This window comes from Eumetopias jubatus, unplaced genomic scaffold, assembly GCF_037043125.1.
Source record: "Eumetopias jubatus isolate StellerSeaLion01/CBP00866 unplaced genomic scaffold, mEumJub1_p1.0 scaffold_2, whole genome shotgun sequence".
In the NCBI taxonomy this organism is placed as follows: Eukaryota; Metazoa; Chordata; class Mammalia; order Carnivora; family Otariidae; genus Eumetopias; species Eumetopias jubatus.
The window spans coordinates 66,793,291-66,818,336 of NW_028274808.1; the positions used below are offsets into that span (position 1 = coordinate 66,793,291).

Genomic DNA, 25,046 nt, shown 5'->3' on the forward strand with positions numbered 1-25,046 from the left:
CTTACCTTCTGATTCCAGATATATAATACTGGTTCAATAATGTACCTGATAAGTGGCAATCGTACTATACTCGCGTGATGTAGCTCACTGAATTTCTTTATGAAAAGTCTTTTTAGCCGTATTCTCCTATATATAAACCATATTGTTATTATTTTAAAATTCTGTAAAGCTTAGGGCAAAGTGGATTCTGAATACTAAAAATAAATATACAAATGGAATTAGAGTTATCAATATGAAATACGTAATGAAATGTGGGAAATAGGAAATAAAGATAAAATATGAAACGTGTGCATTTGACATAGAGTTTTGGGCTCTCTGTAATAGAATGACAACACAGTTTATGAAACACTTGAATGCTTTTGGAATAATTTGGCATGCCTCCAAAGCATGGAGGTAGGAAGGAAAATAGTTTTAATTAGGACAAGCTAAGAGAACTGCTTGACTGTGTAATCAGAAAGCGCTGTACCAAAACTGAAATCGTGGTTTACAAGTTGCATTTGCCTTCTGTTTTCAGCAAATGGCAGTGAGGTTCATATAAGCAATGTGCGCTATGAAGATACAGGAGCATACACTTGTATAGCAAAGAATGAAGCAGGAGTGGATGAAGACATCTCTTCTCTTTTTGTGGAAGATTCTGCTAGAAAGACCCGTATGTATTGACCACTTATATGCACAGTACACATGCGCGCACACGTTGTACTCGACTTTACAATTAGGCTTTTTTCAAAAAGCGAAAGCACCAGAAAACTCCGCGAAATGAACAATGTGTTTTTTTTTTTTAAGTTTCATGCATAGGAAAGCTAAGAATACTAAAGTATTAAAATCAGATTTAAGAATTAAACAAGCTTGTGAAATTTTTAAAACAACACTAGAATGATTTTGTTTCCTTTGCAAGTGTGCCTACTATGTTTCAGGTCCTGTCTTCCCATTCACCTGTACAAGAATTTAAATTCCCCGCAAAATTCCTTTTCCAAATGACATGGGGATTTCAAGGTCCCAAGATACAGCAAAGAGGCATCCTATAGGTGTAATAAATTAATATCTTTCTTTTTCTGTCAGTTGCCTTGCAGTCGGTGGCCCACGAGCCGTACCGCTTAAGAAATCTCTGCAGTAGGCACTGGTGATTGCCACTGTAAGACCCTCACTGCCCTGGCTCCAACATCAATCCCAGGGCTAGAAATCCTTTGCCATTGCTGTACGTGCATGTTACCTGGTTGTATCATGAAGTAATAAGAAAACAATATATGCCATTCTTTTTAAAAAAATATTACTTAGTGAAAGATATGGATAGGGTAAGGATGCTACAGATGGATTTTTAGTTACAGCTGAATTGCTTGGAACTCAAAGTCTTCTTAGAGCCTGTGTCAAATGAGCTCTCTATGGAAAATCCCACAGACACTGTATGGCTGTTTTAGGATTGGGTCTGGAGGTACTTGGAATGACTATTGTCCTTGTTCCTCAGTCTGATTTGTTATATCCATTTACAAGTCTTATTAATCTAATTTGTTGAAGGGCCCTGATATTTGGAGGGCTCTCTAATTTGGCACGCTTATTTCTCTGAACCAAGTTTTTGAACAAGGTTAAAGCATTGTCTTGGAATCTTATTTCTCTTTAAATCAATGAGTACACGTGGATATTAGTGGAGCCAATGGGAAAGAAGGACCTTATCTAAGGTCTGACTACCAATGTATCTTTGTCTATATTTGGTCTGGCTAGGACAACGATCGTTACAAGCAAATATTTAAAAAGAAAATTCTTAAGGTAGAAAAACAGAAAAGAAAGATGGATTTAATGACCTGGATAAGGTCCACCATAATTTGTCTACTCCTTTTATACACTTCTGCTAAATACCAATTTGCAATTCACTTTCTGTTAAAAAATAATTTTAGGTGACAAGTAATTGGATACTTTGGTTTTCTTGGTCTCAAATGATGACATTTGTGACACAGATTTTAATTTCAACTCTCTATTCTGATTTTCTTTTAATGTTGGTAAAGTACTTTTCGTCTCCCCAGTTACAGCATTAAAACATCTAGCCAGAGTTCCTTTAATGAGTGAGTCACTATTTACCAGCATGTAAATTTAAGGACAATTTTAGAGGAAGATTTAATATAATTTTATTCATAAATTTAGTCATATGAATGTGTTTGTTTAATTATAAACAGTTTCTGAAATCATGTTTTTATTTTATTTTACTTACTACTTTAAGCACTTAGGTCTAAATAATACATTTTAATAATTTTTGAGATTATATGTTAGCATGCTATTAAAATCAGAAATAACATTTTTTATAAGTTTTAGCAAAGCAGGCCTTACTACATCTATATTTATAGAACTTTCAAAGTCATCTTATAAGAAATAATACAAGTGAAAGATTTGGAGTGTTTTGTTCCTAAGTCTGGATATAAGTTATTTATAGATGTTCCTTATGTTTTTAAATTATGTTACATTTTCAAGGATAAAGGGAGAAAACTAGGGGGTGCCTGGGTGGCTCAGTCAATTAAGGATCTGCCTTCAGCTCAGGTCATGATCCCAGGGTCCTGGGATCAAGCCCCACGTTGGGGCTCCCTGCTCAGTGGGAGTCTGCTTCTCCTTCTCCCTCTTCTTTCCCCCCTTCTCATTCTCTCTCTCTCTCTCTCTCAAATAAATAAAATCTTTAAAAAAAAGAGAGAGAGGAAACTAACAGATTTCATTTTTTAACTTAATTAATTCATTTATTTTGGTAAGAGCACAGCATAAATTCTACCCTCTTAAGTTTTTAAGTGCATGACATTTTATTGTTAACTATAGGCACTAGGTTGTATAATGGATCTCCAGAAATTATTCATCTTGTATAACTGTGACTTTATACCCATTGAACAACTCAATTTTTCCCTCCTCCACATAACCTCACAACCACCATTGTATTTTGTTTCTATGATTTTGACTCTTTTAGATAACTCATATAAGTGCAATTTTATAGTCTTTGTGTTCCTGTGACTGGTTTGCTTCAATTAGCATAATGTCTTTCAGGTCCGTTTATGTTGTCACAAATGGTAGGATTTCCTTCCTTTTAAGGTGAAATAATATTCCACTGTATGTATACACAATATTTTCTTTATCCATTCATTTGTCAATAGATATTTGAGTTATTTCCATATGTTGGCTATTGTGAATGTTGCTGCAGTGAATGTCTGAGTGCAGATATCTCTGTGATCATGATTTCAGTTCTTTTGGATATATTCCCAGAAATTGGGTTACTGAATCGTATGATGGTTCCATTTTTATTTTCTGAGGAGCCTCTATGTTTTTCATAGTGACTGCACCATTTTTCATCAATGCCAACAGGGCACAAAATTCCAATTACTCCACATCCTTGCCAATGCTTTTATCTTTTGTTATGATAATAACCATCCCAACAGGTGTGAAATAATATCTCTTTGCAGTTTTGATTTGCATTTCTGATGCTTAGTGAGGTAGAACACCTTTCATATACCTACTGGCCATTTGTAGATCTTCTTTTGAGGAAATGTTTATTCAAATCATTTTCCCATTTTTTTTTAAATTAGGTTGTTTTTTTTTTAATTTAGTTATTGAAGTTCCTTGTATACATTTGAAATTAAACCCTTATCAGACATATGAGTTGAAAATATTTTCTCACATTCCATAGGTTGACTTTACACTCTTGATGTGTCTTTTCCTGTGCAGAAACTTTTTAGTTTGATATAGTCCAACTTGTCTATTTTTGCTTTTGTTCCCTATGCTTTTGATAAAATTATAAGCCAATATCCCCGGTGAACATGGATACAGCACTCCTCAACAAAATATTAGCAAACTGACTGTAATAGCACACTAACAAGATCATACACCATCGTCATGTGGGATTCATCCCTGGAATACAAGGATGGTTCAAATGGTGCAGATCAATAAATGTCATTTGCACATTAAAAAAAAAAGAATGAGAGTAAAAACCACTTGATCACCCAATAGATGAAGAAAAATATTTGACACACTTTTTCGTGATAGAAATGCTCAACAAACTACACATAGAAAGAATGTACCTCAACATAATAAAGGTCATGTATAACAAGCCCATCATACTCAATGGTAAAAAATGGAAATCTTCTTCCTAGATCAGGAACAAGACAAAGATGCCCAGTCTCACCATTTCAATTCAACATGTCCCTGAAAGCCCTAGCCATAACAATTAGGCAAGAAAAAGTAAAAATAAAAAAAAAAAGCATTCAAATCAGAAAAGAAGAAGTAAAATAGTCTGTTTGCAGATGACATGAATGTATAAATAAAAAGACCTACAAAGGCTCCACAAACAAACTGTTAGAGCTAATAAACATATTCAGTAAAGTTTCAGTGTACAAAATCAACATATAAAAATCTGTTGTGTTTCTCTAAATTAAAATGAGATATCTGAAAGTCAATTAAGAAAACAATCTCACTTATAATAGCATCAAAAAGAATAAAGTACTTGGGAACAAACTTCACCAAGGAGGTGAAAGACTTGTACACTGAAAACTCTTACACATTAATGAAAGAAACTTAAGATAAAAATAAATGGAAAGACATCTCATGCTCATGGTTTAGAAGAACAAATATTGTTAAAAATGCTCCTACTATCCAAAGCAATCTATGATTCAATGTTATTTCCATCAAAAAAAACAATGAAAATAGAAATTTTTTGGACTTTTTTGGAAATGTCTATTTCAATGGAAATAGTAAAAAAGACCTAGAATTCATATAGAACAATAAAAGATCCAGAATAGTCAAAGTGGTCTTGAGAAAGAACAAATCTTAAGGCATCATACTTGCTGATTCCAAATAATATATATAAAGCTATAGTAAATAAGACAATATGGCACTTGTATAAAGACAGATAGATAGACAAATTGAATAAAACAGAGAGCCCAGATGTAAGTCCATGAATGTGCAGTTAACTGATCTTCAACAAGAGCATCAGAATATACATTAAAGAAAAGACAGTCTTTTCAAAAAATGGTTCTGGGAAACTGAATATCCACATGTAAAAGGATGAAACTGGACCCTGATCTTACACCATACATAAAAATCAACTCAATATGGATTAAAGACTTAAACATAAGGCCTGAAAATATAAAACTCCTATATGAAAACAAATAGCAATGTTTCATGACATTGATCTTGGCAAAGAAATTAATGGATTTTAGCTGTAACCCCAAAGTCTCAAGCGTTACTAATTCATGTTTATATTCAACTCTTTTATAGGCATGCAAATCCAGATTCTTTGGCATAACAAATTTACCTCTCATTTAAATAAACACCCTTAATTTTTGTTAAGTCTGTTTTCATAAACTTGCTACACTGGGTATTGAGAACATATCATATATATGTATATATATATATACACATATATATACATATATATAGTTGTTGATATGAACACATCCATTTTTAGAATTATATGCTCATAATTAAAATCTGAATACTAAATAAGTAAATTTAGCAGAATATTAGGAGCTACAGAAAAGAAGAAATTGAAATGTAAGAATGTCTAAGTGGTAGCAGACAGTTTTCCTTGGTGGGTTTCCTAGTACTCAATAAACTGTCAGAATCCTGTATAACAGAAACAAAACCAAAATCAAGTCGAGATCACATTAAAGAAAGCTATGGCCTTATGTAACCTACTTCTTAAGGATTGCTCTGGGTTCTCTTCTAGCAATTCCATGGACAAAGACCAATATTGGTTATACAATGTGCATTTGGATAGATAGATATTTTCAAAAATAGTCAAAGGAAAAAGTCACAGAGCCATCAGTAATGACTTTACTCTTCTTATTTGCACCTATTAAAAAATTACTGACTTGTCTGCATTCACCAAAAATAAATTCATAGGTCATTTTTCCTTTCAGTAGTGATGGGATACAACATGTACCCAAAAAAGAAGATTGCCATAGTAGAAGAGCATGAACTTTGCCATTAGACATGAGTTAGAGTCATTGTTCTACCACATAATAGTTCTATGATTTGGAGTTATTACATAACCTCTCTGAGCTTTTATTTCTTTATCTGTAATGATCTGGAATGAATATTAACTCACTAAGGGATTTCTGTGTAGATATTACAAAGCACTCTCCATAGTGCTAGATGTAAAGTAGCTCTTCCTCCACTTTATGCTTATTTTCTGAAAATAATTATTTATTCCTTGCTAGAAACACTGACAAAAGTTATTTTTTTATTTTATTTTTTTATTTATTTTATTTTTTTAAAGATTTTATTTATTTATTTGAGAGAAAGAATGAGATAGAGAGAGAGCATGAGATGGGGGAGGGTCAGAGGGAGAAGCAGACTCCCCGCTGAGCAGGGCGCCCGATGTGGGACTCGATCCTGGGACTCCAGGATCGTGACCTGAGCCAAAGGCAGTCGCTTAACCAACTGAGCCACCCAGGTGCCTGACAAAAGTTATTTTTTAAAACTCTGGAGAATCTAGTAATTGTTAGAAATTAGAGTTTCTAAAATGAATGATACATAGAGACAAATAGAGATCGATACAGATATTGAGATGAATGTAGAGATAAGAGGGAGAGAGAGAGAGAGATGAGTATATATGGACATCTATGTAATTACATATCCAAATACAAAAATCACTATTTCATTTTACATTAAAACAACTTGACCCAAGTGATTAGAGATACATTTTTTCTTTAATGTAGCTATTAAGATATTTTATTTTATTTTTATTTTTTTTTAAAGATTTTATTTATTTATTTGAGAGAGAGAGAGAGAGAGAATGAGAGAGAGAACACGAGACGGGGGAGGGTCAGAGGGAGAAGCAGACTCCCTGGTGAGCAGGGAGCCCGATGTGGGGCTCGATCCTGGGACTCCAGGATCATGACCTGAGCCGAAGGCAGTCGCTTAACCAACTGAGCCACCCAGGCGCCCTTATTAAGATATTTTAAATAATATCTTGTCACCAGAGTCCACTTTTGTCACAGAATGAAAGCAAAAGCCACACTTTATTTCCCTTTACATTAGTCAATTTATTTTCCTATTACATTTTTTAAATTCTTATGTAATGTGCTCTTCTTCTGTTTTCTTTTTTGAAAGATGCAGAGAAGAGAGGTATTGAATTCCATATAGACAGCAATAAACATGGGGAAAGAAAACTTTAGGACTAAATGACACAACACAGTCTTACTTTGTTTAGCTACAGCTTGAGAGCAATCATCCATTATTTTCTACATAATAGAGCAGTCATAGGAGTATCAATCACGTTTTTTTCCTCATATTACATTTCGCAGCAGGATGATACCGTTGAGTGAACAATTCATGCAAAGCATCATATGCCTAAGGAGTTTATGTTTGCTTGTAACCTAAACTTTGAATTGGAAAACCTTGAGTTAGAGTGCCCAACTTTGTCAACAAACCTCACTGGAAGTTTTCTCATGTGACAAATTGAACTACAAAAAAGTGCTTCAACATAATCTCATCTACACAGACATTAGGAATAGGGTTTGATAACTAAGATTTAATGGGGTGATATACAGGGAGGATTTAAATGTAAAGAAGACCGGAAATGGGCCATAGGGGATTGTAACAGGAGTAGGAGATGATATGAAATATATGAGAGGGTTTTAGGTAGAGGTAAATGTTATTCATTTTGAAAACAGCTTGCAAGTGGCATAAGCACTTAATACATTTCCATTCCCAAGGGGAGTTCAATTCCCAGATGATAATAATTCATCTTCAGGATTAAGGTAAATGGAAAGCAGTTGAATGTAGGTTGCTATTGAAAGCTTTTAAGCTACTGGCTGCATTAAGCACTGAGCACAGATTATAGCACACCTTGCTAGGATTTAGTAAAGAATATGATTAATCTAGCTTCTTGTAAGTATTGGAATAGAATGTCTGAATATATTATAATAGAATATACAACTTTACTTTTATCATTGTCACTGTCAGCATTATATTTGGAAATATTGGGTCATTACAACCATCCTTATTTTAGAATTAACTTCAATAAATTAATATTGGTTGACAATTATGAAATAAATTAATTATAAGATTCTCTAAAACAATATTTTAAATTGTTAAGCCTACAAAAAGATTATTTGAATGAATAAGTTATATAAATATATAATGCTAATGTAAGTTAATAATATTACAAAAATACAATGACTGTAATTAACAATACACAGACTTTAGAAATATGATAAAATGTAGCCATTTGTACCCAAATATTTCAAAAGATCTGTAAATGCTTAAGAAGGATTTGGAAGTAGAGGTAAGGGACTTTGAGAATTTTTTATTTTTAAAGACTTTATTCACTTGCGAGAGAGACAAAGAGAACAAGCAGGGGGAGAGGCAGAGGGAGAAGCAGACTCCCCACTGAGCAAGGAGCCCAATGCGGGACTCGATTCCAGGTCCCTGGGATCATGACCTGAGATGAAGGCAGACGCTTAACCATCTGAGCCACCCAGGCGCCTGGGATTTTGAGAACTTGTTCGGAGGTTCTAGCAGGGGAGTGTAGCTACTTCTATACCCTTGACCGAAGAAGAGTCCTCCTCTATTAATAAGGCCATCCTTTTCCACTGAGTGTGCAGCTTAGGAGGGATATGCATGTAGCAGAGAGGGAGGAAAGGGACGGGTGCCTAGCCAGTCAGATCAGAGGAATCAACCCTGGCAATCAATGGAGCGACAGATGTCGCAGACAGATTACCTACACCTGAAACTAAGAGTACACTGTACGTTAACTATGTAGAATTTAAATAAAAACTTGTTAAAAAAAATAAAAAGATAAGAAACTGAAAACAAGTAGAGGAAAGGATCTTAAAATAGATTAAAACATGGTCTTTTTAGACATAAACAGTTTGAGTACGGTATTGCACAATTTGAAAATAGAGCATATTCTGAAATATAGAAAAATTGATTAACTCTCTAGTCTTCATTTACTTCCTATTTTTATTGCTTTATTATTATTATTATTATTATTATTATTATTATTATTATTATTTCTAATTTTAAGTGGACTCCACACCCAACATAGGACTTGAACTCAATACCCTGAGATTGAGAGTCCATGCTTTAATGACTGAGCCAGCCGGGAGCCCCTTTACTTACTATTTTTTTTAATTTTTTATTGTTATGTTAATCACCAGACATTACATCATTAGTTTTTGATGTAGTGTTCCATGATTCATTGTTTGTGCATAAAACCCAGTGCTCCACACAGAATGTGCCCTCTTTAATACCGATCACCAGGCTAATCCATCCCCCCAGCACCCTCCCCTCTAGAACATTCAGTTTGTTTTTCAGAGTCCATCGTCTCTCATGGTTCGTCTCCCCCTCCAAATTACTCTCCTTCATTCTTCCCCTCCTGCTATCTTCTTTTTTTTTTCTTAACATATATTGCATTATTTGTTTCAGAAGTACAGTTCTGTGATTCAACAGTCTTGCACAATTCACAACACTCACCATAGCACATAACCTCCCCAATGTCTATCACCCAGCCACCCCATCCCTCCCACCCCCCACCACTCCAGCAACCCTCAGTTTGTTCCCTGAGATTAAGAATTCCTCATATTAGTGAGGTCATATGATACATGTCTTTCTCTGATTGACTTATTTCACTCAGCATAACACCCTCCAGTTCCATCCACATCATTGCAAAGGGCAAGATCTCATTTCTTTTGATGGCTGCATAATATTCCATTGTGTATATATACCACATCTCATTATCCATACAACTGTTGATGGACATCTTGGCTCTTTCCACAGTTTGGCTATTGTGGACATTGCTGCTATAAACATTGGGGTGCACGTACCCATTCAGATCACTACATTTGTATCTTTGTGGTAAATACCCAGTAATGCAATTGCTGGATCGTATGTTAGCTCTATTTTCAAATGTTTGAGGAACCTGCATACTGTTTTCCAGAGTGGTAGCACCAACTTGCATTCCCACCAACAGTGTAGAAGGGTTCCCTTTTCCCCACATCCCCGCCAACATCTGTCGTTTCCTGACTTGTTAATTTTAGCCATCTGACTGGTGTGAGGTGGTATCTCATTGAGGTTTTGATTTGGATTTCCCAGATGCTGAGTGCTATTGAGCACTTTTTCATGTGTCTGATGGCCATTTGGATGTCTTCTTTGGAAAAATGTCTGTTCAAGTCTTCTGCCCATTTCTTGATTGGATTATTTGTTCTTTGGGTGTTGAGTTTGATAAGTTCTTTATAGATTTTGGATACTAGCCCTTTATCTGATATGTCATTTGCAAATATTTTCTCCCATTCTGTCGGTTGTCTTTTGGTTTTGTGGACTGTTTCTTTTGCTGTGCAAAAGCTTTTTATCTTGATGAAATCCCAATAGTTCATTTTTGCCCTTGCTTCCCTTGCCTTTGGCGATGTTTCTAGGAAGAAGTTTCTGTGGCTGAAGTCGAAGAGGTTGCTGCCTGTGTTCTCCTTTAGGATGTTGATGGACTCCTGTCTCACGTTTAGGTCTTTCAACCATTTGGAGTCTATTTTTGTGTGTGGTATAAGGAAATGGTCCAGTTCATTCTCTGCATGTGGCTGTCCAATTTTCCCAACACCATTTGTTGAAGAGACTGTCTTTTTTCCATTGGACATTCTTTCCTGCTTTGTCAAAGATGAGTTGACCATAGAGTTGGGGGTCCATTTCTGGCCTCTGGATTCTGTTCCATTGATCGATGTGTCTGTTTTTGTGCCAGTACCATACTGTCTTGATGATGACAGCTTTGTAATAGAGCTGGAAGTCCGGAATTGTGATGCCGCCAGCTTTGCTTTTCTTTTTTCAAGATTCCTCTGGCTATTCGGGGTCTCTTCTGGTTCCATACAAATTTTAGGATTATTTGTTCCATTTCTTTGAAAAAAGTGGATAGTATTTTGATGGGGATTGCATTGAATGTGTACATTGCTCTAGGTAGCATTGACATTTTCACAATGTTTGTTCTTCCAATCCATGAGCATGGAACGTTTTTCCATTTCTTTGTGTCTTCTTCAATTTCCTTCATGAGTATTTTATAGTTTTCTGAGTACAAATCCTTTGCCTCTTTGGTTAAATTTATTCCTAGGTATCTTATGGTTTTGGGTACAATTGTAAATGGGATCGACTCCTTGATTTGTCTCTCTTCTGTCTTGTTGTTGGTGTTTAGGAATGCCACTGATTTCTGTGCACTGATTTTATATCCTGCCACTTTACGAATTCCTGTATGAGTTCTAGCAGATTTGGTGTGGAGTCTTTTGGGTTTTCCACATACATTATAATATCATCTGCAAAGAGTGAGAGTTTGACTTCCTCTTTGCCAATGTGGATGCCTTTGATTTCTTTTTGTTGTCTGATTGCTGTGGCTAGGACTTCTAATACTATGTTGAAAGCAGTGGTGAGAGTGGACATCCCTGTCGTGTTCCTGACCTTAGGGGAAAAGCTCTCAGCTTTTCCCCGTTGAGAATGAAATTCGCTGTAGGTTTTTCATTGATGGCTTTTATGATATTGAGGTATGTACCCTCTATCCCTATACTCTGAAGAGTTTTGATCAAGAAAGGATACTGTACTTTGTCAAATGCTTTTTCTGCATCTATTGAGAGGATTATATGATTCTTGTTTTTTCTTTTGTTGATGTATTTTATCACGTTGATTGATTTGCAGATGTTGAACCAACATTGCAGCCCAGGTATAAATCCTACTTGGTCATGGTGAATAATCCTTTAATGTACTGTTGGATCCTATAGGCTAGTATTTTGGTGAGAATTTTTGCATCTATGTTCATCAAGGATATTGGTCTGTAATTCTCCTTTTTGATGGGGTCTTTGTCTGGTTTTGGGATCAAAGTAATGGTGACCTCATAAAATGAGTTTGGAAGTTTTCCTTCCATTTCTATTTTTTGGAACAGTTTCAGGAGAATAGGTATTAATTCTTCTTTAAATGTTTGATAGAATTCCCCTGGGAAACCATCTGGCCCTGGACTTTTGTTTGGGAGATTTTTGATGACTGTTTCAATTTCCTTAGTGGTTATAGGTCTGTTCAGGTTTTCTACTTCTTCCTGGTTCAATTTTAGTAGTTGATACATCTCTAGGAATGCACCCATTTCTTCCAGGTTATCTAATTTGCTGGCATAGAGTTGCTCATAATATGTTCTTATAATTGTTTGTATGTCTTTGGTGTTGGTTGTGATCTCTCCTCTTTCATTCATGATTTTGTTGATTTGGGTCATTTCTTTTTTCTTTTGGATAAGTCTGGCCAGAGGTTTATCAATCTTGTTAATTCTTTCCAAGAACCAGCTCCTAGTTTCGTTGATCTGTTCTACTGTTCTTTTGGTTTCTCTTTCATTGATTTCTGCTCTGATCTTTATTATTTCTCTTCTCCTGCTGGGTTTAGGCTTTATTTGCTGTTTTTTCTCTAACTCCTTTAGGTGTAGGGTTAGGTTGTGTATTTGAGACCATTCTTGTTTCTTGAGAAAGGCTTGTATTGCTATATACTTTCCTCTCAGGACTGCCTTTGCTGTATCCCAAAGATTTTGAACAGTTGTGTTTTCATTTTCATTGGTTTCCATGAATTTTTTTAATTCTTCTTTAATTTCCTGGTTGACTCATTCATTCTTTAGTAGGATGCTCTTTAGCCTCTATGCATTTGAGTTCTTTCCAACTTTCCTCTTGTGATTGAGTTCTGGTTTCAATGCATTGTGGTCTGAAAATATGCAGGGAATAATCCCAATCTTTTAGTACCAGTCGAGACCTGATTTGTGACCTAGGATGTGATCAATTTTGGAGAATGTTCCATGGGCACTAGAGAAGAATGTGTATTCTGTTGCTTTGGGATGAAATGTTCTGAATATGTCTGTGAAGTCCATTTGGTCCAGTGTTTCATTTAAGGTCTTTATTTCCTTGTTGATCCTTTGCTTTTTGATCTGTCCATTTCAGTCAGGGGGTGTTAAAGTATTATTGTATTGTTGTCAATGTGTTTCTTTGCTTTTGCTATTAATTGCCTTATACAATTGGCTGCTCCCATGTTAGGGGCATAGATTATTTACCATTGTTAGATCTTTTGGATAGACCCTTTAAGTAGGATATAGTGTCCTTCTTCATCTCCTATCACAGTCTTTGTTTTAAAATCTAATTTGTCTCATATAAGGATTGCCATCCCAGCTTTCTCTTGGTGTCCATTAGCTTGGTAAATTGTTTTCCACCACCTCACTTTCAATCTGGCGGTGTCTTTGGGTCTAAAATGAGGCTCTTGCAGACAGCATATTGATGGGTCTTGTTTTTTAATCCAATCTGATAGTCTGTGTCTTTTGATTGGGGTATTTAGCCCATTTACATCAGGGTAACTATTGAAAGGTATGAATTTAGTGCCAATGTATTGCCTGTAAGGTGACTGTTCCTGTATATTCTCTGTCTTCCTTTCTGGTGTATGCTGCTTTTAGACTCTCTCTTTGCTTAGAGGACCCCTTTCAATATTTCTTGTAGGGCTGGTTTCATGTTTGCAAATTCCTTTACTTTTTGTTTGTCCTGGATGCTTTTTATCTCTCCTTCAGTTTTCAATGACAGCTTAGCTGGATATAGTATTCTTGGCTGCATATTTTTCTCATTTAGTGCTGTGAAGATATCATGCCAGTCCTTTCTGGCCTGCCAGGTCTCTGTGGATAGGTCTGTTGCCAATCTAATGCCAATCTACTACAATAGTAGGTTACATATCTCTTCTCCCGAGCTGCTTTCAGGATTTTCTCTTTGTCTCTGAGACTCATAAGTTTTACTATTAGATGTTGGGGTGTTGACCCATTTTTATTGATTTTGAGAGGGGTTCTCTGTGCCTCGTGGATTTTGATGCCTGTTTCCTCTCTCTCTCTCTATATATATATTTGTATACTCTATACAAATCAGAAAAGACCTGAAACCAGGGGAGAAGAAAGGGAAAGAAAGAAAAAGAAAGAGAAAAAAAAAGGAAAAAGAAAAAGATAAAAACAAACAAAAACAGAACAAAACAAAACAAAACAAAACAAAACAGAATATGATCAAATATGATCAGGCTAGTGCATAGATCAGTGCCACACACTAGACTTTGGGTGTATTTTGATCTGTTAGAAGAAAGTGCCTGCTAAAATTTTAAAGGAAGAAAGGCTTATCTATGTACAAAATAAGGGTTGATACAATGAAGGGATGGAAGATGACTGTAAAGATGAAAATTATAAAAGATTTTATAAAAGGAATTGGTAAGGTGAGAAGTTGTTTGAAAAACGAAATTAGAAGATTAAAAAAAAAAGAAGAAAAAGGGAGAGAATGTGATCAGGCAGGAGACGGGAACAAAGCCATACACTAGTGATTTAGGGTTTATTTTGATCTGTTAGAAGAAACTGTATTTCAAAATTTTAAAGAGAGAACAACTTATCTATATATGCCAAAAATAAGGGTAACTACTATGAAGGGATAAAATATAACTCTAAAAATGAAAAATAAAAAGTTTTTTTTTAAAAAGGGATTGATAAGGTTTTGGTTGAAAAGGGAAAAAGAAAAATTAAAAAAAAAAACAGTTTAAAAAATTAACTTTGAAAAACTAATGAATCATGGTACAAAAGCCATGACTTCTATGTGCAGTATTCCCCTAGAGCTGGAGTTCTCCCATTCTCCTTGATTGGTAAACTTGGTCTTGGCTTGGGGCTGTTCGTGCTGATCTTCTGGGGGAGGGGCCTGTTGTTGTGGTTCCCAATGTCTTTGCCAGAGGCAGAATTGCCCCACCCTTGTGAGTCCGGGCTAAGGAAGCTGTTCCGGTTTGCTCTCAGGAGCTTTTGTTCCCTGCAAGTTCTTGGTACAGCTTTGGAGAACCAGGGTGAAAATGTTGGCCTCCTAATCTCCCCCCAGAGGAGCTGAGAACTAGGGGCCCCACTCCTCAGTGTGCCCCCACAGAAAAGCAGTCACTCCCATCTCCCCGGTCTCCGGCTGCACTCCGTGCTCACCCGGCCTGTGACCGAATGTTTCTATCTCTGGCACCCGACCCCGTGTGGAGTCTCCAAACCCAGCAGATCCCTGCGGTGCGCTCCCGCGCCGCTCCTCCCGGGGGGGGGGGGGGGGAGGAAGGGGAGTCTCCCCGGCTCTGCTGCTTGTTGGGTCCCTGCTGGAGGAGCAGTGGCCTGACTGGGCCGCGGATCACAGTTTATGGCATCCCTGAGCTGAGAGCCCACGCCTCAGCTCCGTCTCTGCTGCTGGCTTCCCCGCTCCCATACCTGGGAGCTCTGCCGCACTCAGGCACCCCCGGTCTTTCTGTGACCCCGAGGGTCCTGAGACCACACTGTCCCACGAGGGTTCCACCCCCCGCTTAGCCACTGGAGCGACGTCCCTCCGCAGAGCCGACTTATAAAAGTTCCGACTTTGTGCTCTGCGGCTCTATCACTTGCCACAAGCGGTGGAGGCCCCCTCTCCCACCGTCTATCCTCCCGAATATTGCCTCGCACTCACTTCTCCGCACATCCTACCTTCCAGAGAGTGGTCGATTTTCTGTTCAGAGAGTTGTTGCTATCCTTTTCCTCGATCTCCTGTTGAGTTCGTAGGTGTTCAGAATGGTTTGACCCCTATTCAGCTGAATTCCTGAGACCAGACAAAATCCAGGTCTCCTACTCCTCCACCATCTTGCTCCGCCCCTTTTCTTCCTATTTTTAAAGAATGGAAAATACCTATTTCAAAAGGGCTGTTGTATAGATTTTTTTTGTTTTAAATATTTATTTATTTGAGAAAAAGAGTGTGCATGTGAGTGCGGGAGGGGCAAAAGGAGAGGGAGAGAGAGAATACTCAAGCGGACTCCCAGCTGAGCACAGAGCCAATAGGGACTAGTTCCCAGGAACCTGAGATCATGACCTGAGCCAAAATCAAGAGTTGGCTTAACTGACTGAGCCACCCAGTCACTCCAGGGCAGTCGTATAGATTTAATGAGATCATAAGCAGAATCTTATTAATGTTTATAGAGGCTAGAAAGATAATATAAATAGATGAGCATAATCTGTAAACAGGTACAGGTGAAGCCAAATGCAGTGGTCATCAATTAATTATAATTTCTACACTCAACCAATATGAGATAGGTAGAATAATTAGGAGTAAGAAAAGTCCATAGTTAAAGATAAGATGTGCATATGATAACCAGGGTGAAATTTAATCCTGATTGTTATAAGCTAAATGCTTGAATTAAAAGAAATAAAATAAAAACAAATATTTCAAGAAGAATAAAATAAATCAATAAATGAAAAAATACCATTTTTTAATTTAACATTCACTGAATATTATTCAATACAGAAACTACACTAAAAACATTTCAAGCAGTGTGGACAATTCATATTTCTTTTGAAAAGTCTCCCAACCTATTTATTTAATATTGTCACAGACCTTTATATATCAGTAAGCTTAGTGTGAAATAAAATGCACTTAGGATAATCGGACTCATGTCAAGGTTAACTGTGCTTGATAAGCATTTATTATTTTATGAGCTTTTATTATTTATCATAAATTCTAATATTCATAGTCTCAATTTGGCCAATGACATTGTCACATCCTGTGGAGTAACTGTTCCATAAATCTTTTCATCTGTTGACCCAGAACACACTGAAATTATCTGCCTCGTGATTTCCATATCTGAAGGCTGTATTTTTAAAATAACACCCTTTCAATGTCATTAAATAGATCTGTCTAACACATTGCCATTTTTGCACAATAGTAGAGACTTGTTATCTAACAAGATGCTACGTGATCTGAATGTCATCAGATGGACAGGTTTATAATAATCCTAAGCAATCAGGCATCACTTTTGCCTACAAAACAAAACAAGACTCAAAGCTTTCTTAGTTTGATTTATTGCACACATTTTGTCTGCAAGGCATTATATAACTTCACTGGAATATTCTCATCTCATCTCATATTACACAATGCCAATTTGCCTAATTTATTTGATGAAAAATTAGGCACACGATGATGACATCTTATTCATATTACTTCAGGCATGCAGACTAAATAGGCTTCTATACAGTGACAGTGCTGAGTATAAAATCTCAATGACACTCTTAGAAAATCTACATATTAATATTTTGTTGGTGGTGCTCGGGTAAGAATGTTAGAAATCACTTTAAAAATCTATAACTCCAGAGGCCTTAAACTTGGTGAACCCTTTGAAAAATAATTGTGCACTTAGTTTCAAAAAGAAGTTAGAATTATCATCACTTTGTGATTTTCTTAGAATTCTCTGATACAGGTATTCAGTTGGAAAACAGTGTAAATGTGTGAGACATTACTAAAACAAATGTGCCCTTCAAATGCACAGGCTCTGGGGTAAGGGGCTGCAGTGAGTTACTTTCTTAAAGTTTTATAAAATCTAATTTATGCCACACATTTTTATCAACTGTCTGCAGAGCCCAGATTACACATTTGTGTGTCCTGTTGTCCTCTGTTTGTCCAGATATCTGAATTCTGATGATGAGATGAATATGCCAGAAAGAATGGGTCTGTTTTATTATTGTTCTGCCTCTTTATTTGCTTTACTTTTCAACTTAGTGCACATTTCCTTACTTGTGTTGCATATGAAATGTTATTAAATATGAAATTTCTTAAAAAGCAATTTTCTATTTCATGCAGTAAACTTGTGAGCCAATACAAATATCTTTGCCCTAAATTGATCTATCTATCTAATACATGTCTTTATACTAAACTCTGGTGTAAACAATACAATTTTTAGAAACATTCTATCAATAGTGAAATTTTAATAGAAAAATTATTAGTGAATAAAATATTTCTGTTTTTATCTCAAACATTTTTTTCTTAATTTTCTTCAAACGTTTTTTAATAAGACGTCAAAATATGTTTCTAGAGACAGTTTGGACTCAGATGACTGAGAGTACTATAGAATAAACAAAAAATGATCTCTTTTCCAATTTAATTATTGTAATGAAATGTAACTAAAGACTGTATATATGCGTGTATATATATATATATATATATATATATATATACTACCTATATATATTACAACCAATATTGTACAAATTACAATTATACTAATGTTAATATTAAAGTGTAATTTTAGGGATGTATATCAAAAGCACAGTAAACATTGAAGGAAACAGTATGATTATGTTAAAATTAAGAAGTTTTAACCATAAAAATTTACCCTCAAGATATTGTCAATACAAATAACTGATAAGAATTTAGTGTCATAGACAGATAGACAGATAGGCAGATAGACAAACAAATGTGAATGAAAGAACCCAGAAGAAAACTACTGTATAGTTTTAAAAAGAACTTTCAGAGATGAGAAAAAACAAAGCAGCAGTATATATTATGAAAAGATGCCAATCCTCATTAGGTGTCAAGGGAACATAACCAGAGATAAATGTCATTTTGCATGCACTAGAATACCAAAAGTTAAAAAGCTGCATAATAACAGGACTTGGTGAGATTTGGAAAAATAGGAATCATTAGACATTGTTAGTACCAGTGTCAACTTTACCACACTGTCGAAAGCAGTTTGGCATCATTATCTATTAGAGTTAATTTTGTATATAGCTTGGGAGCCAGCAATCACATGTATTAAAGAAATATTGAACTGCCATTCGTTCAGAAGTTATTTAGGAAGAACCCACCATGTACTTAATATTTTGCTACAATTTGTAATTTCCTTTTTATCTGCCTTTTAATTCCATCCATATTTCCATGGCAACTGAACTAAATTTAATTTAAATACTTTAACAATGGCTATAATTTAAATGTGTGTGAATCTGGTTACCTTCCCATGTGCACGAATGTCAGTATTACTTCAAACTTAGTTACTCCTTTCTTTATTGTCTATTAGAAAACGGACATTGACAAAATTTACAGCGAATAAGAGGTTTCATTTTAAGGAAAACAAAAACTCTATAGGGAACAATAGGTTTGTTCATTCATGCTTTCACTTATTAAATATTTACTGAAGTAAAAACAAACACAAAAACAAACGTGTTGCTAACATGTGGTTAACAGTTCTCTACTTTCAGAAAGGCTATAGTTTAGTGCAAGTAGAAGAAGCATGGCAAAATAAAATAATTGCTGCACTAGGCATTATAAGCCAGGTGTGAGAGGATCTCAGACACAGAAACAATAAATTCCAGCTGAGTTGCATAGCATAGCCTTTCTTTATTGAGGTGATGACATTTGAGCTGATATTTGGTGGCTATCACGATACTTCCATAGTCGGACACTTAAAAGTACATCAAACTCACGAAATCATCATAGAGTACATGGTAGGTTTCATGAACTTTGTGTAATATATCATCATAAAAATGCTTGTTGGGAATATACAATACATAGTGAGAACAAATTGTTGGGTAGAACCAGACTAAAGATGGCCTGGAACTGCATGAATGGCAGTTAAGCCAAATTAAGAGTGATTTACATGCCATGTTTCTGCAAAGATAAAAATTCTCTACATATTCATTATTTAGAGAGATCACAATAAGCATTTTTTTGCTAGGTTTTATTGTTAACATATAGTGGACATTTGACCATGTTTTTTATTGGCTGGGTAGAATTAACCAAAATTCTAATTCCCAGAATAGTTTATAAAACAAACAGGCTTGTATTTAATCTCAAGACAGAACGTGTATTGTGAAAACTCATTACAGCAAGCTGGTGGAACACAATTAACGTGAGCATTCGATATGAGGTTGAATTATCTCCCTTTATCCATCTTTTGAAGAATATTTATTATAATAGCATTTCCCAAAAGTAGTGTTACATGGTTCATCAGCCTATTTGAACTTCTAAGAAGAAAACCAGTGCATTCATAAAGTATTATTTTTCATAATAAATAATCATATTAAAATAGTCAAGGACTAAAATTACGCCTTAGGCTGCTTATGCCTATTAATTTGTAACTGTTAAATTACAGCAAAACTGACACTGGAAATGTTCTATTATGGTAATAGATAGAAGATAATCTACCGTCAACTTAATGCTTTTGTGGCCCCCCTGAACAATCTGTACTTCATAGTGATACAGATACAGTTGGTAAGATGTTGGCCAGATAAGCAACTCTGGCTACTAGAGCCTAATTTGAAAATATTTTATGTGATACTTTAAAGAGTGGTTGTTCTGCTTCTCGATTTATTTTTGGAATAGTATTATTTTACCCAGACTATGTGATTAGCCTCTTATATTTTATTTTATTATGTCATGTTAATCACCATACATTACATCATTAGTTTTTGATGTAGTGTTCCATGATTCATGGTTTGCGTATAACACCTAGTGCTCCATGCAGTATGTGCCCTCCTTAATACCCATCACCAGGCTAAACCATCCACCCACCCCCCTCCCCTCTAGAACCCTCAGTTTGTTTCTCAGAGTCCATAGTCCATGAAAGCCTCTTATATTTTTAACACATGCTTGCTTTATTTTGCTTTTTTAGATTAAGCTATTAAGAAATTAACTCAATCAATTGAGACATTCATAGAAATAAATTTTAATGGATCCAATGGTGTAAAATACTTCACATAGTGTCCAGCACAGAATGAGGGCTCAATAAATATTTGTTCTGATTATCATTACCGCTATTATTTTGGGTCAACCATTACTAGCTTTAAATTTTTCTTAAATACATTGAACAATGGATAAAAATTATGAAAATGGGTAAAAAATGGGTAAAAGTGATAGTGTCATAAGCTAGATTTGGGCCCATTCAAGAAAAAGTTTCAAGCTAGATACCTTAGATTTCTATTTAGTAGCAAGATATTTTGAAGTTCAGAAATATTTAGAAATTACTTACATTTTTATTAACAGATGTGGCAACTATTTATTTGCTCTTGTATCTTATATATTCTACCACTTTTCTGTGAAGCTAAATTCCGTTTTTGATTCCCATCCAAACCTTTTATCCCCGAGTTTGAAAAAAACGCCCCTAGAACATAAGATCTCAGGGTTTCATTCAAATCTGATAATTATCCTGGCTGCTTCTTCTTGGAGAGTATGGGAAGAAAGATAAGTTTCATAGGGAATGTTAGGGAAAAAATAATTTAAAAACTATATATGAAAGTGTTCTTACATAGTGTTCTCCAAGTCATGCCTCACCACATTTTATTTTCAAGAGTGAGCAATAATTAAAGGTTACACGGGTGCGGAGTCAATGTGAGATCAGGAGGCTTCTGCTGAAAAATGCTTTCACGTTTGGACGCCAACGTTCATTCTTACCACAGCCACGGGTGGCTACACTGCTGCTACTTGGCCTAGTTTTGTTTTTTTTCTCTCTCTCTCTCTCTCTCCCTGTCACTTTTCTGCTGAGCATCTTTGACCCTGTTCCCTTTTCTCCGTGCCAGTAATTGCAGCTGCTGGAGTATCACTGCTGTCTGTTGTTAGTTCTGGCCATCTTCAGTGTTGACAATGGAAGGGAGATGGGCAGTTGTTCTCTCTTTTTAGTACAGACTTTATGGCACAGGGGTGGAGATGGGAGAGAAGAGGAGGGAGAAAGACAGGACTAGAGGAGAACAGACCACTTGATTCCTTCCTAAGATTCTCCAGCATTTGTTTCCCTGATGTAACAGTTGTTAAGCAGTGATCCTGCTCCCGAGGTAGGAGTGATGTTTCATGTAGAGAAGACAGTACGTGTTAGAATACTATGAGTGATAATTATAAATACCTAATCTTTATTTGTAGTGGTGGGGAACCTTTTTGCTTCCTTTGCTCAGTCTTCATGCTTTCATTTCCCCTTCTTGCGTGATGAGAAAGAATTGTGGTTCTCCAGCTTCTTTACGAACATTTAAAACAGTAATGACAATATCCTCCATGGAGAAGATACTAGGCTTCTGGAAGATTAGAGATTTAAAATCAGGTTTTTAAATTAGATTAGAGATTACGAGAAGATGTTTTAATGGAACAACGTAAGAAGCATGTTAGTTAATTTAGGGAAAAAAACAAAACTGTGGATGACTGGAGACATTTTTCTGGTTTCATTATAGTTTCGTCTTTAAATAAACTATTGAACTGATTCTTAGTTTATCATATTAAAAGCACCATGTTTCACTTAGTTCATGTGAATGAGATTTTAAAAACACGTAAGTAAATTCCAATAATTAGAAGCGCATCTATTGAGGGGCGCCTGGGTGGCTCAGTCATTAAGCGTCTGCCTTTGGCTCCGGTCATGATCCCAGGGTCCTGGGATTGAGCCTCGCATAGGACTCCCTGCTCCGCGGGAAGCCTGCTTCTCTCTCTCCCACTCCCCCTGCTTGTGTTCCCCTCTCTCGCTGTGTCTCTCTGTCAAATAAATAAATAAAATCTTAAAAAAAATAAGCGTATCTATTGAGAATTTTAGGAAAACATAGACTAGTAAGTGACAATACCAAGAACAAAATCTAAAGTTTAGGATGTCATTTTAGGCAGAAACTGCCCTTCCTTTTCCATTAATGCAAGCAAAATAAAGAGGTTAATTTTTTGAGCAGGTACTACGTTCACAATTAAGTCAAAGAGAAGAAAAATATTCCAGGAGAAAAAACACTTAGAGAAACCTCAGGCTAAATTTGAATTGACCAGTGCAAACCAGTCCTATTCGACAGGATGACTCAGTCAACAAAGTGGATATGCAGTGTCCAGTGAACCCATCTTGGAGCCATCAGGATACTTTCTAACTAAGATCACAAGCGCTTCCATGATTAAACTGAAATTCTTTCATAAAAATTATTATTAGTTTCTAATTTTCCAATTAATATTTTAAAGGGTTTTTTTAAGATTTTATTTATTTATTTGAGAGAGAGAATGAGAGACAGAGAGCACGAGAGGGAAGAGGGTCAGAGGGAGAAGAAGACCCCCTGCTGAGCAGGGAGCCCGATGTGGGACTCGATCCTGGGACTCCTGGATCATGACCTGAGCCGAAGGCAGTCACTTAAAAAACTGAGTCACCCAGGCGCCCCTCCAATTAATATTTTTACATCAAAACTCTTACTGCATAACACAGATATCTGGGTTCTCTATCATGAAATTGTACAAGAACTAAGATATATTTAAAATACTTTGGGGAAAATGAATTCAGTTCTAGAATTAGTCATCCCTTTAATCTCACTACATGTGAATTTATTTTTTTAAAGATTTTATTTATTTATTTTTGAGAGAGCGAAAGAAGGAAAGCGAGAGAGCACATGAGCGGGGGGGGAGGGGCAGAAGGAGAGGGAGAAACAAGCACCCCACTGAGCAGGAAGCCCTAGGAGGTACTTTATCCCAGGACCTCAGGATCATGAACAGAGGCAAAGGCAGATGCTTACCTGATTGAGCCACCCAGGCACCCCTACATGTCACCTTATTGTTATAGAATGGGAACACAGCAGATTGAGAATATCACATTTTACATTTCTATAACAGAGTACCAAGTCTGGTGCTTATTGTGTCTAAAAGCAAATCAAAAGCATTAGGAAATTCCCTTTAATCAACACGATGTAAATAGTTTAAGCAATTATAAGAGACAAATTTGATTTTATTTCAGAACTTGTCATTGGCCTGCTAAGGCTTTAATACTTGATACTTGACAAAGAATGTTTCAAGGACTATGTTAAATACGTGTTCCTCAAAACTGTACACACAAACATTATTTTATTTCTCTTAATTAAAAAACAAGATATATTGGCTAATTATTGCTGCAAGTTGCTTCATATTTGAGTCACAATATCAAGTTCTTACTTTTGAAGATATGTTTAGGAAAAAATGTGTTTTTGTTTTCCAAAAATATATGTGTGTCCATATGCACACAAACATATATGTTGTGTGTATGCCTACATGAGTGTGTCTAAGTATGCTCCAGTCACTATTCTAAGCAGTTTAAAATTTTTAGCTCATGGAATTCTAATAAAAGCCTTATACTATCTAATTTGTCTGTATATTTCATGCAATTTCTTTAGAAATCTGTTCTAAGAAGAAGTTAACCTCTGTTAACTTATAATCAGCTTTTATGAGACATTATGTCATTTTCTACATGAACACTTTCTCAGACAAAGTCCAATTTTTTTTCTTTTTATTTTGTGACCGCTAGAAATTTCAGATGCTAAGTTTAGAGCTGACTGCAGTGGTTATTCGTTTGGGTGTCTGATGCCTTTTATTGTACTGCTACTAATCTTTTTTTATAATATCTTTAAAGATGAGCAATTTTCACTGAATTATAAACTATGCATTTATCTGGAATTCTTAACTATCAAGATATTTAATGTACTTGGGGTTTGTAATTATAATTTGTAAATTCCCTCATGAAATATTTAACTAACAACCTTTATCTTAATAATAAATATGCTTTAAAGTAGTCAATTTCCTTCAAAGATTTCATCTCTTATTTTACTCTATATTTAAATATGATTCTATTTGTGATAGAATTAAATAATTATATATAATTATATGTAATGATAACATTATATGTAACATTATATGTAACATAAATATATTAAGTAGACATTTAAATATGAACTATTTAAATAAAATATTTAAATATTAAGTAGTGAGAAATACAGAATATGAGAGAAGTAATAAAATTATAAAGAAGTATATATAAAATTATCGAGAAGTATAAAAATTATTAGAGGGGTGTGTGGGTGGCTCAGTCGGCTAAGCATCTGACTCTTGGTTTTGACTCAGGTCAGAATCTCATTGGTTTTGAGATCTAGCTGGGCACTCAGTGGGGATCCTGCTTGAAGATTCTCTCCCTCTGCCCCTCTCCCCCACTCTAGTCCTTGCTCTCTCTCCCTCTTTCTCCCTCTCTATAAAACAAATAAATCTTTAAAAAGTATTAGAAATAATACCCTTTTATAAAAATTAGGCAGCACTGCAACAGCTTTAAAGTTTGCCATTTTTCATTGTTTCTTTATACATAATGCTAATTAATATCCAAGTAGTCTTCTATTTCTCTAATTCCTTTGTTCTCTCAAATGATAATAAGGAGACTCCTCTGATAGCCCTAATGATAGGTTAGGGTACACTTTTATGCAATGTTTTGTTTTGGCAACATTTCTATTAATTATTTCTATAAGTATGATTATCTTGAGTTTTACTTAGCATATATGTATATATAACTACATAGCCAAGATCTATTGAGCA

At 35.5% G+C, this 25,046-nt stretch overlaps 1 protein-coding gene across 3 annotated transcripts in view; it reads left to right on the forward strand.

Annotated features, from left to right (window-relative positions):
- FSTL5 (follistatin like 5) overlaps window positions 1–25,046 on the forward strand; it is a 692,987-nt gene that overhangs the window by 542,369 nt on the left and 125,572 nt on the right. For all 3 annotated transcript variants that reach the window (XM_028104409.2, XM_028104410.2, XM_028104411.1), the window contains exon 9: window positions 515–649. In XM_028104409.2, the coding sequence (XP_027960210.1) occupies window positions 515–649 (135 nt within the window). The remainder of the gene's footprint in view (window positions 1–514; window positions 650–25,046) is intronic.